Below are 14644 nucleotides of genomic sequence, written 5' to 3'. Positions count from 1 at the left end.
ACCTTCAGTATCAACATTTTGACCAATTTTTCTAATTATGTTGACAGGAAAGGCATTATATTTTCTAACAAATCGTATTTGCTGTTGCACAATATTACATAAACACGACGACAGGGTTGGACAGCAGCAGAGAGGGAGTTATCATGAATCTTAAAAGAATACTGCTCTTGTGTGTGCACATTAGGTCTTTCTTTCAGAATGTCATTTGAGTTTTGTAGTGTATTGGACTGCGTGCAGAGCCTTATACTCCAACTGTGGCTTTAATATTGTGTGAATAGTAGTTTAAGTTCAGTGGAGCGTTGATGCTTATCGGCTTCAATCAGGAATCCCCACCCAGAATTCCTAAAAGAGCGGCAGCCGATCACATCTGGAGCCCTCCGTAAATAATGGCTTCTGTCAGCAAATCCCTGCTCTATACTCTGTGTGAATGGAGCAGACTATTGATCACCGTTATATTGGCTAATTATGCTTCAATGCTTAATGCTGCTGGTCTTATAGTGAATTGTTTATCGGACGCAAATTACCTTTTCTGTTTCTGTATCTGCACTTTCTGACCGCCTGACATCATCTTAAAAAAACTATTTTTTTTGTAATTGATATAATTCTACAGTACATCACTTCTAAAGGCTTAGCAGGTGTTATGCAGTAAAGCTGACATTAAATCCCATGAGTGGGATTTAAGGGTGTAAGGTAAGCTCTGCTTTAGTTACAACACACCCTGGGATGCTTCACTCATCAAGTGCCACTAAAGTCCAGCTCACATGGTTTACAGAAGGGCTGCAACGGATGATGATTTTTATTATCAATTAACTTGGACAATATTTTCTTGATTAAACCAAAAACTATCGGAAAATAGTGAAAGAAATGCCAGAAGCCTAAGTTAATAAACTCATATTGCTTGGTTGGTCCAAACAATCGTTAAAAAATATTTAGTTTAATATCATAGAAGATGAAGAAAACTGTTCAAATATAGTCTATCTTTGTAATTGTGTCTTTAAAAATGACTCAAATGATTAAGTGATTGTAGAAACTGTTGCAGATAAAAATAAATTCTGATCGACTCGTTCTCGTTCATAGTAAATATTACCGTCACTTTGTGAAAACACAACTGCAACCTCTTCAATGGTCCTATTCAGATTCCAATTTACTTTCTCTCCTGATGTTATGCAGAAAGGAAAAGAAGAGTTGCATCCTTTGTGTTCGCAAATAACCTTAGACATTATTCAACGGTTGTTTGAAACCTTGAAATGGAGAAAGCTGTTTCAACTTCACCACAGAGTCTTCTTTACCCTAAAACATTAAATGATATAAACCAAGAACAAAGGTTGCAGAATTATTGAAAGTCGAAAAGCTAATTTTTTTTCGATATATGGCTCATCTTCACAAGCCCAAACAGCAGCTCAAGGCCAGCAACAGAGAGACAATCAAATCGGTATGATTTTATGGGGAGGTTGCCACTGCAGCAGATTTTCTCCTCCCTTATGATTTAGCTATAATTCTAGGAATCATTGTGATCTATTGTGAACAGCTGACTAAACAGTAAAATCAGAAGTAGCCCAAAAAAAGGATTAGTTTGAAGAGCGGTTTTCCTGAAATGGATGTGACAGAGTTCTAGAGTACAGACGGCTTAGCCAACACAGGAATAGAAATCAACCACCGTGCCCATTTACATGGATGAAATGCTTTGTCAGTATATCAGCACAGATAATAACTTGAGCCGTGATAGAGTGTACGACCTCAGTGGATTTAATGAAAGGCAAGTGATGAATTCAAAACCCCACAGAGGAAAACAGATTTCCTGTATTGAGGACTGAACTATAGCTTTGTTGCGCCGAGCATCTTTCTGTCAGTGAACAACTCATGCATGCAGCTGTCCGGTAATATGTTTGTACACACACACACATCCGGACACAGAAAAACAAACAATGGTGATTTATTCTTTTCTATCATGAGACGTCTCTTGCTTCTTCCCCTCTTCTCCTTCTCCCCTGCACCCTCTCTCTCTCTCCCACCGCCTCCCCCGACACAGTTGTAGAGAGCGGAGCAATGATGCGTGTCCGAGTGAAACCTGGTGAATAGTAATGAACCCAGCCTGTGTGTCTATTTGAGAGAGAGCAAGAAAAAAGACAGAGAGAGAGGGTAAGGAAGGGTTTGCGGGGAGGGAGGCGGAGGAGGAGGAGGAAGAGGAGGGTAGACTGTGAGTGAAAACAGGGCTTCTCTTGCACCACTGATGCAGCACAAGCGGCGGTGAGAAGCACAGTGGTGACTGACAAGAGATGCGGTCACATTAATCCTTTACACCCTCTACACGATCTGTGTCACACTGCTCATCAGCCATTCTGGTCAGGACGATGCGATTAACACGTCACTCGTTAAAACCTTCAACAAAACTGGAGCTTTTTTCCGTTTATTCTGATTCTCATTTGCCCTATCTAACCCCCCCCTATCCTTGTGTAGACTGGGTGAGGCGGGTGTATTAGTAGAGGAAATGGATTCGAGGGGGAGATAGCTGTGGTTGAATGTGACTCAGAGAGGGGCAACTGCACCTGCTGTCTTCATCCCAGATTCACCAGGCAAAATAGCATTCTGCCTCTACTAGTGGACTGTTGAAAAACCAGCCCAAACAAAGACTGTAAAGACACCAGGATCTTTAGATCAGTGTTGACTTGAAGTCACCCCTCATTTGGTAATCATTCTGGTCCTCTTGTTTTCAACCTCCCACCCAAACTGTCAATACTGTATGTGCAGGGCGACAAAAATAAACCTTGTGTCATCGTTGGGAGAAAACATTTGCAATAATCCAGATGAAAATGCAAAAAAAAAAAAAAAAAAAGCAGCTTCTGTACACAACTGAGGGATAAGTGACCGGAATATTCAGCAACTGGCTGCAAAGATCAACTCGAGTGCCAGGACTGAAAGGAAAGGGAACAAACACAATAGGGAGCCCCCCTACCTCAGCCCCTCTTTTATCCTTTTCCATCCAGGACCCATGGGCACTCTGCCAACTTGGAATCTTAAGAACTCATTCAGCGAAAGCCAAAGAAAGGGACTTGTTTAAATCCAGGACTCATTCTCTCACAGTCTCTTGTTTTTCCTTACATTTCCCATGTGAAGAGGGATTTCTGGTTACTGTTTTCTCTGACATTGCATCTGAAGAGAGGGGGTGGTGGTGGGTGGTGGTGGGGGTTCAAGAATTGCCATTCAAGCAACGTTTCGTCAGATTCGTCGTTTGAGAGTATTGTGAGCGAGTGATCTCCCTTCTGAGTCTCCTTTCCCCTCTCTCTCTCTCTCTCCCTCTCTCTCTCTCTCTCTCTCTCCCAGTTTTCATTCTGCTTTTACTCCCCCTGTCTCCCCACTCTCGCTCCTGCTCACACAGTAACTCCTCCTCCCCCCACGACCCATTGTCTCACCATACAGTACTCGGCTGAGGGGATGCCATACTCGTTCCAGCGAGGGACGCAGGAGAGGGAGAAGGAGGTAAGAGTCGGATTTACAGCATATGAATAGGAGCAGCACTAAATGCACGTCACCGTTACTCTCAGAAGTGTAAAGTGGCAAAAATATATATTGTTTTCATCCAAGAATGACAGTGATACTCTGAGGCTTTCATGTGTTGTATGCCGTGTTTAAATGTGTGTTGGTTGTCTTGTCTGCCAGTGGAAGGTGTGTTTGTAATATATGAAAAGGGAGTACTGCATAGGATAGGAAATCAGGAGCCACCACTCCATCTTTACTTTCAAGATCAATGTCTAAATGTCAAATTGTGGAATATTAGTCACTTGCTGTGTTGTTATAGCTTTGCATTTACAATTTCTTAGAGAAAATATCCACACTCCTGATACTCTTCTGTCAAAAAAGACAAAAATATATTATCTAAAGCCAATAAAAACATCTGGATACTGATTATTCCCTGAATTGGCTCCTAGCAGAGAGAGCCCATGTACGATGTTTAGGGATAAAAGCTAATCCTCCCTGTGGCTGAGATTCACCTTCTTGTCTGGACAGAGTCTGACACAGAGGCTTTACTAATTTATGCTGAGACATGCATGAGAACAGGCTCCCTGGAGCTCAGTGGTGGTGGTCTTTTTCCAAAAACCTGGAAAAAGGCTAATCAAGTAAACACTTTCCCTCATAACGTTCTGTGTCAGAGGTTATGTGAATATCCAGCATATGAGAGGCCAATGAGATATCAATCTAAGTGTGTTATCCACTGGATGTTTTGTTAGGCTGACAAACTTGTGTTTCTGAATCTCTTTAGTAAAAAGTTTGAGAGAAAGTTCGGACGTCTTGGAACTACGGGGGTTTCATAAAAAAGCAAACTTAAACGCAGCAAAGCGATGAGAAAAGATGGGAAACTTTCTGACAAAGTGTTTTTCCAATCTTGCTGTGCAAAAGCAATTCGAAACAGGTGCATAAAAAGGCAACCAGAAGTGGTTCTCAGTACTGGACAGTTGCAGCCTAGTACAGGAAGCTTTGTGTGCTTGTTCAGAGAAAAAAAAAGCGTCTGTCTCAATGGGGCTTTTGTTGTTTGAGTTGGAGACAGCAAAAGCACAAGAAACACTGACTGACAAATACCTGGCCCCTCTGTGCCTCAAATATCTCAGCTTTGCACTTGATACAATGTCAACAAATGCCTCCTCTGTCCTCTATAGTAGCCCAGTTCCTCTCTGTCCACAAGAGTTTTTCATGTTTTCATAAAGGCTACTGTTTTCTGAGCAGACATCTGTGTGTGCAGATTTGGCCTGCATTGCTCGAGTGCTGAGGTCTGTACTCACAGACGGGTTGAAAATGGCCTAAAGCACTTCCAACAAGTTAATATAGTGGTAAACAGTCTGCTGTTTCAGTCCAACACAGAAAGATACGATTTCTGTTAAACTTCTTTCAGTTTAAAGAGTTGTGGGAATATGTATGAAATCAATTAAGTACATTAGTTTGTCTGTGCATTAATTATGCTTGACTCTTTGATTAAAGAGGCACAAGAGTTATACTGCATGGAAATGTTGAACATTATATCTGCTAAAACTGTTTTGGTCACCATAGACCCAGTAGTTGAATCAAAATGTTGAAGTGATGATCTTCTTTGTGCTTGTGGAATTCAGCCAGAGAGGATTGCTACAGAATACTTTACAAAATCTGGTTTGAATTCAGAGACAGAATCCTTTTGATCACCATTGCACCTTTTCCCCGAAGACTCTAGTTTAAAACGGCATTTTTAATCAAAGATTATTCTGTAGAACCCCCCGAGGAATTGAATAGCTTGCAGGGTATTGCTGTAACATTCAAGCATCGGACAGGGGTCAATTTATTTGAGTCTGTGCTCTGAAAAATACAACTCCTTCCATCTAAAGACTAACAAGACAGTTTCATTTTACTCCCCCGGGCCTCAGATGAATACTTACAGTTTCTTTGGTTAATTATTCATGCGAATGTGAGTTTTAAATCCTGAATACTTTCTGCAGCCTGGCCCTGTTTTTTTCCTCTATTCGCTTTCAAGCTTTCAGCTTTTCTCAAACTCCATCAGTCACTGATTTTGTATTATTCTCTTCCAAATCAAACCACAACTGTGTCTTATGGCTTTCTATTCCTATGTGAGTTCCTTCTAACATTTCATGTAGGGTTTAAAGCCATTGGATACACAGTGGACAGACACCTGAGGAAGTGGGTTTAAAGACTTTGTCGACAGCTATTTGTGGCATCTACAATATTTTGTAATGATATCAACAAAAACTGTAGTCAACAGCATCTATGTCATGCATCTCTCCTTACATCAAACTTTTGCAGCTGTGGGGCAAATACAGGTATTTTGAGTTGGAGCTACATATTTTCCAGCAGTTATTTCTGGACAGCTGCCTGGTTTTCATAAAAGTTGTGACTTAGCAGATGGTCAAGGAAATGAAAGCGTTTATTTCCTGCTGCTCTCAGCTGTTCTACAACTTCAATAAACAGCTTAGAGCTCTCATTACATACTTCTGGGACGTTACTTTGGATGTCTCAAGATATTCTACACCACCTGTTATGTAAAAGTGAAAGTTCAGGATTGTTTAAGCCTATATCCTGCTGCCGATTAACACGTTTTCAAACCTAAACTTGTAAGACATCATTACTGCCTCATAAAGCTTTACATAAACTTACCGATAAATGCATTCATCAGATTTGCAAAGAATTAAACCTACATCATTGCTGCAGATTTCGAAAAAAAACAACAGTTTTATATATGAAATGTGAAAAAAGCTTTTTAAGCCAAGAACACTTTGAAACGTCACGGGCCTGTCCTTTGGATTCAGGTTATGAACTGAAAAATAAGTAATATTTTCATTCATCTTGTTTACTTTGTTTATTTGTTTAATTTCCAGAAAGAAAGACGTATTGGTCGTTCAGTATTCATCATGGTTCTAATTAACTGAATGTGAGTTGAAATTCAAGCGAATACTATTTGTGCAGTAGCAGTGAACTGCATATCAGTCACAATTCAACAAACACAATTAAAGAAATTACATTCATGAATTCCAAATCATCTTTAGTCATTTTGGCTCGATTTAGTGCTAAAGCTCACTGTTTAATCATTTTGATTTTAATATTATTATTAATAATTTTTGATAGAGGCTAGAAGAAGGCACCATGCAACAAGACTATACACTTTGAACTGTATCCTCATTGTGTGTATCGCAGCCAGCTGAGCCGTCACAGCTCTTTTATAAAACCCTTCAAATGTGGCCCTTCATGGTTCCTACCCTACCCCCCCCCGCCCCCCACCCGTGGATCTTTCAAAAGGATTCCAGGAGCAGTCAGGCTTCTGACTGCAATAACTCTGAATATCTCCTGACTTTGAGCTTGGAAGTATCCATATCAAAATTTTTGAATCAAGTCTTAATTCTCTGTGCAAAGCAAATATGAACAAGTCAAACCACTTTGATTTGAGACTTTTGTGTGAACAGTTTTGTATGACTTTAAAACACAATCTATGACAATGTCTTGATGCTACAATCCTAACTTTCAAGCTGCTGTATATTTTTGATATGTTCAATACTGTATCAGTAAAACATCCCTGTTAACATTCACTGTTACTCAGCAAAAGCAACAAAGATAACACGCTGCAGCATATCTTTGGCCTGGCAGGTGCTATTTGTACGACAATGGTGTATATCTCCAAAACTGTCGGGGCGCCAAATTGGGAAAATACCAGTTCTTGCATTATGTTGCCTGAAGTAGAAAAATGTATCAAAAAACATTCACATTTTTTTTTTACCAAACAATAAAACAGTATACATATTCAATACTGATGGATCCTAATCAGGCAATGTCAATCCACTCATCCCTCTAGAGGCCCCCACTGAAAACCAATGTTGTTTTTCTAACACCACACTGACTTGATCAATCTAAAAATGATACAGTTCAAATTCCCAACAGTAAACAGCACAGCATGGGATCACGTCCGCTCAGCTCAAACTCAAATATCACTGCAAAGCAATGTAAACACCTGCTGTATCGTCATTCCATGAGCACAAACAGAGCAAAGTCATCTATTTAAATATCTCCTAGCTGTTTTGAACAATTTGCACCAAAGACAAACAAAATAACCCATCTTTGGCTCATGAGATCCATTTTGCTTTATCTGTTAATGTTTCCACTGGCATTGAGTGGTATTTAAGGAATACAATCAAGTGGGAACAGCTTATGCTGTTTCATTCTGTTTTATTTTTCTTGTGTTTTTGCGTCACCTTAAGCAAAACAGGAAGGAACCATTTGCTATAAAAGCTCCCGGTAACACTCTCTATGACGCCCATGTCTACGATGTATTATAAACATACTTATAATGCATCATAATCTGATTATAGCACAGAATAAGTATAGCTATAAGCACTCACAATTATCAATAATGCTTTAAAATAATGACCATAACACATTATAAAGCATTTTATAGTGACATATAATGTCAAGTGTTATGATACTTTACAATTGCTGGTAACAGAATTTCCATAGTTGTAATACATTTGAATGTTTTCATAATGCATCACTGTTATTATGTATCATCATCTGACTATAAATTACTAAAAATAGTCATTGTTGTCATTATATAAAGTAAAATATGTTTATGTGTTGTTCTCGCATAAGTTTACATTTTTTTCGCTTAACTTTAAACAAACAATAACCACACTATAATGCATTATAACAGTGATAATGCAGAAATTCCTAGTTGACTAACATTAATATGACTTGTCCACTAATTGATTAGTTGATTTTGATCGACAGATCTGTCAAACTGAGTTTCTCCACAAATAATCACAAAAAAAACCACTTTTAAGAGGGGGCAGTCCTAGTTTATTAGGCATTAAGTGTTACCAAATTCCCCTCTGCAATTATTCTTATACGTATGTGATGCCCACTGTTTCCCTCTATATAAGGGACATGCTTCAGGATAATTGTTGAGAAATAATCACTACAGTACCAGATCTTAGGGGGTAGGGGTTGTTTAGTTTTACTCTATAAAGTCATCCACACGTGTTCAATAATCATGTTTTTTGAGAAGGACATCTGTTGTAAGTAATCACGACCCAGCTTTTCTGGGATCTCACTTATTTCGTACTGATAATATCTCTGAAAGCACCAGAGGCCTGTTCCAAGAAGCAGGTTTACTGAGTTGTATCTTGACCACTGATGATTTTAAGTTTTATAGATAATCAAAGTGTTTTTAGAGGAGATGCCTGCTGTAGGTGTTTGGTTGGGGGGAAAAAGTACTCAATAAAACAATTCAGCACCCCCTGCTTTACAGACAATCACCTGAAAAAGTGTTTTTTCTTTACTTTTTTTAACAGATGTTAGGAAGGAACTACTCACCACTCATACATGCACTAGGTGGATATCCATCGTTCCTGTAAAAATGCAGCCACACCCACCAGAGAGACGACCACTACACCAACAGCAACCAAAGCCTGGAGGTCAAAGGTACACATTTCTATTGCTGTGGCTTGGCTGGAGGAATTTGCACTGACAATTCAAACTTTCATAATTCCTAATAGGCTTTTTTTCTTCTTCACTGAATACATTTTGACATGTTAGAGATAAAAGCCCAGCGGTAAATAATACAATGTATTTCAATGAATGAAATTGTCATGGCTTACTGGGACACTTGAATATAAATTACTCACTGGGTGTATTCACACGTACACAAATATCTTGTTTAAGATTGGGTTTTTGAAGTAAACCGTGTTTGCGTTTACAACTAATCCTTTATTTTGATCAAAACCGGTACAAACCTCATAACCAGGATACTCATGTCCATGTAAAAACACTCACTGTTAATTAGTAACACCTGTACTTTTCCGACTATGATACATCTAAATGTTAACTAAGCTTAAAATTAGTTTATCATCAGGTCATGAAAGGATTTACATTTTATGTTTTTGCTCGCGGTGCTTGTATGTTTACCGAGCAGGCCTACCGGAATTGTTAAATTGCTGTCAATCAAGTCGTCGGTTGCAGCTGTTCGTCTCAGTTCAGCCAGTGTGATCCTCAGACCACGAGCAAGAGGAATTCCTACGCGTAACGTTCGCTCTGTCGGATATATCATCTGCCTTCACAGGACGTTTTACACAAGTATAAAGAACAGCAGCTGAAGTTGAACTACATTTTATTTTTTTTCCGCGTCGTACTTGTGACATGTCGCTGTTTTCGGAGGACCCCGCTCACCTCTCTAAATCTAGACTGAAGTTGGATCTGGTTGCCCACAATGTCGCGCTGCCACCTGCCAAGAGCAAAAAGGAGGTTTATGTGGAGTTGCACTTAAAACACATCGATCAGAAAAACGCAGCGGATTTTTCCAGCGACGAGGAGGATCAAGTACAATATGTGGCAGTGAGTTGATCAAACTGTGGGGCTTTTTGCCCCAGAATATGTATATTATAATTTAAGTTAATTTTGCAGTCACAACTTTCTGTAACTTCGCATGACGACGGTGCTTTCAGTGTGATCGGTCTACTTTGTGGTGGCGAACTTCTTATTTACTAGACATGTCTGAAGAAATTACGCTCCAAAATGTTTGCCATTATAAATATGTTGCCTGGTAAAAGACTTGCTGCCTTTAAGGGCTACATTTGTGTTTGATAAACAGGAGACGCTATGCATAATAATAAATGGAATTAACTAATTTAAACCGATGCTGCGCATGCTCCGCAGCTATATAGGGGTTATGGAGGGTTATGGAGATGGTGATCTGGGTCACGGCTACCAATCAGTCCTGTCAGCTTGGTGTAGCATTCGAGGTCCTTGACCACTGAGCCACCAGCTGTATAGTAGGTATAGATTTACATCAGACGCTTCTGCAGTTGGCTTGTGTCATCGCAGTCCAGTGCATGTGCTTGCCACACCTGTCCCACTCATTTAAGTATGCCAAGAAGAGCACCAGCACTTAATGTCTTGAGGTTGTTTCTGTGCTGTGTCACAGGGGAAGAAAGAGTCTGTTTGTCCAGACTGTGTTTAGTATGTTTTAGCCTATTTAATCAATAGTACTGTAAAGTTTAGAATCTGCTGCAAGATTTGCACTCTAGACCCTGCTGATGTTCAGAGCTGAATTAATCTATTGGTCAAGCAAATACACTTTCAACTAGTTTGATGTTCAACTCAGCATTTAAGTCAGTTTTCAAGCAACACATTTGCTGGGTGCAGCATTTCAAATCCAATATATTGCAGCTTTTATTTTATTTTGTATATATAAGTAGGTACAGGCAAATTGAAGATCTCACCGTGTGCTCTGGGAAATGTTGATTGGCATTTTTTTCACTATTTCTCAGACATTTCATATAATACATTAAAGAAAAATAATTACCAGATTAATTGAATGAGTTTTTTTCAGAAGCAATCATTCAAGTGTTATTAGGAGCTGTGACAAAGATAAGTAGAGCGCAGTGGAACAATAAACCATATCGTAATTATCTGTTTGTTGATATATGATATGCCAGTCTCAACTGATAACTTCTTCTTCTGTGGTTGTTTACAATAGTTTTATATTTAATAAGCGGAAGATTCATAAAGTGCAAAAATTAGATGAATATGAGCATTTTTATTTTTATGCTCTATATATATCCCACACCTGGAAACTGCTGGCATCCAAGCTGCAGTCTTTGTCGTGTCTCGAACAGCATTTGCATTAATTCAGAAACTTGTGTTTTGCTAGGACGAGGAGGAGGATGCAGAGATGCCCGACCTGAGTGGATTGACTGACGATGACCTCATGGCCGCACTGCTCGAACGCGGGGTTAAAGCTGGGCCCATAGTGGGTGAGCTTACACTTATCGCTGTCTTGAAAATTGGTTTTCGTTGTCGAAATGGAATTGTTGCTATCAACAATTCAGTTTTGTGTTTTAATGAATGTGTTGAGACATAATGTTCAGCTTCACTCTATTTTGTTAGGTTTGTTTGCCCCTATCTTAAAAAAACTAATCGCTATAGTATTGTTTGTTTGTTGTCTATGCTAGCCTCCACCAGAGCCGTGTATGAGAGGAAGCTCAGGAAACTGCTTCAGCCTGATAGACATGGCTGTCTGAACGGAGTGGAGCAAGGTGTATTGTACTCTGACAGTGAAGACGAGGATGAAAATGGGGAACAAGAGGACGAAGAGTCAGGTATGACCAGTCCGGATTTTTTGTTTTTATGGTTGGTTTAAACTCTGAAGACACCTAATTTAAGAAAAAGATGCTCAGAGTAATGTTACCGACGTACACAATGTATTATACTCAGTGTTTTTTTTTTAAGACAGTATATGGACTCAAGTTCTGTCTGATAGGTACTAGTCCAAACTGTATCACAGTGATTAATATATGGATAAACCATCAATTAATAAAACATAAAGGCTACTTTCGTGTTGATCAAGGGAATCGGTTTTGCACAGTATACCAATAGTCTTGGCCATTTTCGTAGTCATGGCACATTTTTTTTTGTTCTGCGTTTGTATTTTATTGTTTTCTTTAACTTGCACAGGGTCCGAAGTAGCAGAAGAAGAAACTCATGAACAGTCAGACCAGGCACAACAAGGGAGCAGCCAGGTGAGCAAATTGTAGGACGTTCTTGATATCTTTGGATAGCTGATTTAGACATCTTGTGTTAATGACTAGTACCACTTGACTTGTGTGAAACTGGGGAGCTCACACTATCTGTATGCTTTTTGTTATTGAATATATTTTCGCATCACATCGCTGCAGTGCCACTTAGTGGTTACAGATGGCAACTGTGAACTTGTGTTCTAACTGGAACTGTTAATGTTTTGAAGTAAGCACTTGTAGTTTTTTTTTTTTTTCAGAATGGTGTTTTTTTTTACCCGCAGTGCTTTTTACCCTCATCAAGGCTGGTAAATACTACATAACTTTTGCACAAAATTCTGACAAACTGAATTTTCAGGGGACACTGATGTTTTTTGTTTTTTTCCCCCGATGTTTGCTTGGGTTGGCCTTTCGTAGCATGCTCATTCTTCTAGAAACGGGGAACTGAGTCCCAAGTGGAATTCAGGGAATGCGATAAAACCATTGGAGCGGAGTCGGCCTATCTGCTCTCAGATTCCCGTAGGAATTAGTAGAGCATCCTCTGTAGATCAACGCTCGGGATTAGGATCAGGGGTAGGCTGGTCTTATTTCACTTCTCTCATGGATTTTAAATTCTCTGCATTCCTCACTTACACTGCAAATTCATTGTGGGCCTGCCAAGCCACCAATGGGTTTTTGTTTTACAGTAATGGGTATTGGTATCTCACTGGTGTTAAGATTGTGTGATGAATGATGCATATTTGTGTTTCTGTTAACATGATAATACTAATTCTTGCAGTTTCCATCTGGATCAGTTATGCCCAATGATGTCTCAACAATTTCCTCTCAGGCCTTCAGCATCACCCAAATGGTTGAGGAGGAAAGTTAATCTTACCCAGTTTCTGAACTTTAAGAATTACCCTGTCTTATTTTAAAGGTTGCGAGTTGTCGCTGGTGGAGCGTTCACTCGGTCATGTACATTATCGCTTCTAACAACAGATGGAGAGTTCGAGGTCACACTCCATGAGCATGGACACTGAGAGAGATTTGAGTGGGTGCAATGTGCAGGAGCATTGTTTGCGCTCCAACGGGGTCAGTAGTGCTCACATTATTCAGTCGCACTTTAGGCTCAAACTTTGGTGGTGGTCAAAATTGTTGGAAAGGTTCACTGGAGACTGGAGGAAACTCGTACTACAGAAATCATGATGCGTTACGTCTTGTTTCCTTAGCTGGACATGCCGACTCCTAACAAGGACAGCATGAAGAACCAGTCCCTGTACTACACACCCAAGGCATCCACTTATGATTGGGAAATTAAGGCATATATATCATACATTTTCTGTTTTTGATGGGGGCGTGTGCATTGTCTACTCATTTCAAATGTCCGTGTTACTATGTGGAACTGAAACAAACAAAATACACACTTAACTGAAGGGTTGCTCTTTTTTAAAATGTTAGTATTTTTCAGATCTCTGGTGATTACATCACAGTTCACCCTTTTTCTTCATTTCCACATGACTTGCAAGGTCTCTGTTGGACTGGGTCATATTTCTCTTTTTCACTGGTCCACTTTGACCGTAGGTTCTGCTCTCTTTTCTAGCTTTCTCAGGAGCCTGTGAAAGATACTTTCAGGGACCTGCTTCCAAACACTAATGCCACACCAACAGGAATCTAGTAAGTGCCACACCAACACTATTACAGTGTGCCACCGTTTTTAAAGTTGTTGAATGACTTTAAAGTACAAGAAATATACAGGAATTTGAATTGGTGGTGGGTGACGCGTGGACATCTTGCATAGCAGCACATACTGACGGAGTATTGTGATTGGGTTATCGGCACGTATTCTCTGTTCTATTTCAGTGCCACTCGTCGGAGACCCATCAAGGGTGCAGCAGGGAGACCTGTCCAGTACACGTCCCCAGACACTCCTGCCAGTCCCACGACGTTGGAGAGACGAGAGGTCGAGCGCCGCCTTGTGCCAATCCAGATCCAGATTTTGGTCTTCCTCATTGTGGTGTGCCTCTTGTGCCTCATTTATGTTTGTGTTCAGGACGACTCATTTAGCACATTTGAGGACTTACTGGACAGTCTAAACCAGGGTACAGATAGTGAGGAGGGGCTTTCGCTTCAGGCCGAGACACGGGACGCACCAGCACTCTCTGGACTGGAGTAACTCTTTAATCCTCCACATTGACTTACAGCTGTGAGGGTTGCTGGTGATGCCAGCCACGATGACCCTGTCCTGGGAAGTCTTCAGGGAGCACATATTGCTTTACTATTGACTGTGTGTGTCTTTAAGGGAGCAAACCTCAAAGTCTAGTTTTACAGTTTTACATGTTATGCTTATGGATGTGTTATCAATTGCTCTCGTCGGCGTTGTCCGAAACAATTTCTAAAACACAGAAAATAAGCTGAGACTTTAAAAGATGTTCTCAAATGTATAAACGATAATGATAATGCTATATTTATTTTATATTTCCTAACCCAAATTGTGTAATGTCATGTTGCATTGTCAATGAATTAGCACCACTGTACTTATGTGATGTATTTTTTAAAAATATATTTAAATAAAGAATGTGTTGCTTTATGCTTTTGTTTGTGCAATTAATTGTACTACGTAAACTGAAACACAA

The 14644-nt window shown here is 39.8% G+C and overlaps 1 protein-coding gene across 1 annotated transcript; it reads left to right on the top strand.

Annotated features, from left to right (window-relative positions):
* The first annotated feature begins 9569 nt into the window (after positions 1-9569).
* lemd1 (LEM domain containing 1) lies at positions 9570-14532 on the top strand. The gene is made up of 6 exons (XM_079172799.1): positions 9570-9852; positions 11171-11273; positions 11472-11618; positions 11974-12038; positions 13612-13685; positions 13872-14532. The coding sequence occupies exons 1-6, from the start codon at positions 9658-9660 to the stop codon at positions 14182-14184; spliced, it is 897 nt and encodes a 298-aa protein (XP_079028925.1). The 5' UTR covers positions 9570-9657; the 3' UTR covers positions 14185-14532.
* The last annotated feature ends 112 nt before the right edge of the window (positions 14533-14644 follow it).

Source organism: Pholis gunnellus, assembly GCF_910591455.1.
Source record: "Pholis gunnellus genome assembly, chromosome: 2".
NCBI lineage: Eukaryota > Metazoa > Chordata > Actinopteri > Perciformes > Pholidae > Pholis > Pholis gunnellus.
Note: the sequence above shows the minus strand (reverse complement) of the source record. Positions and strands in the feature narration are given on the sequence as shown.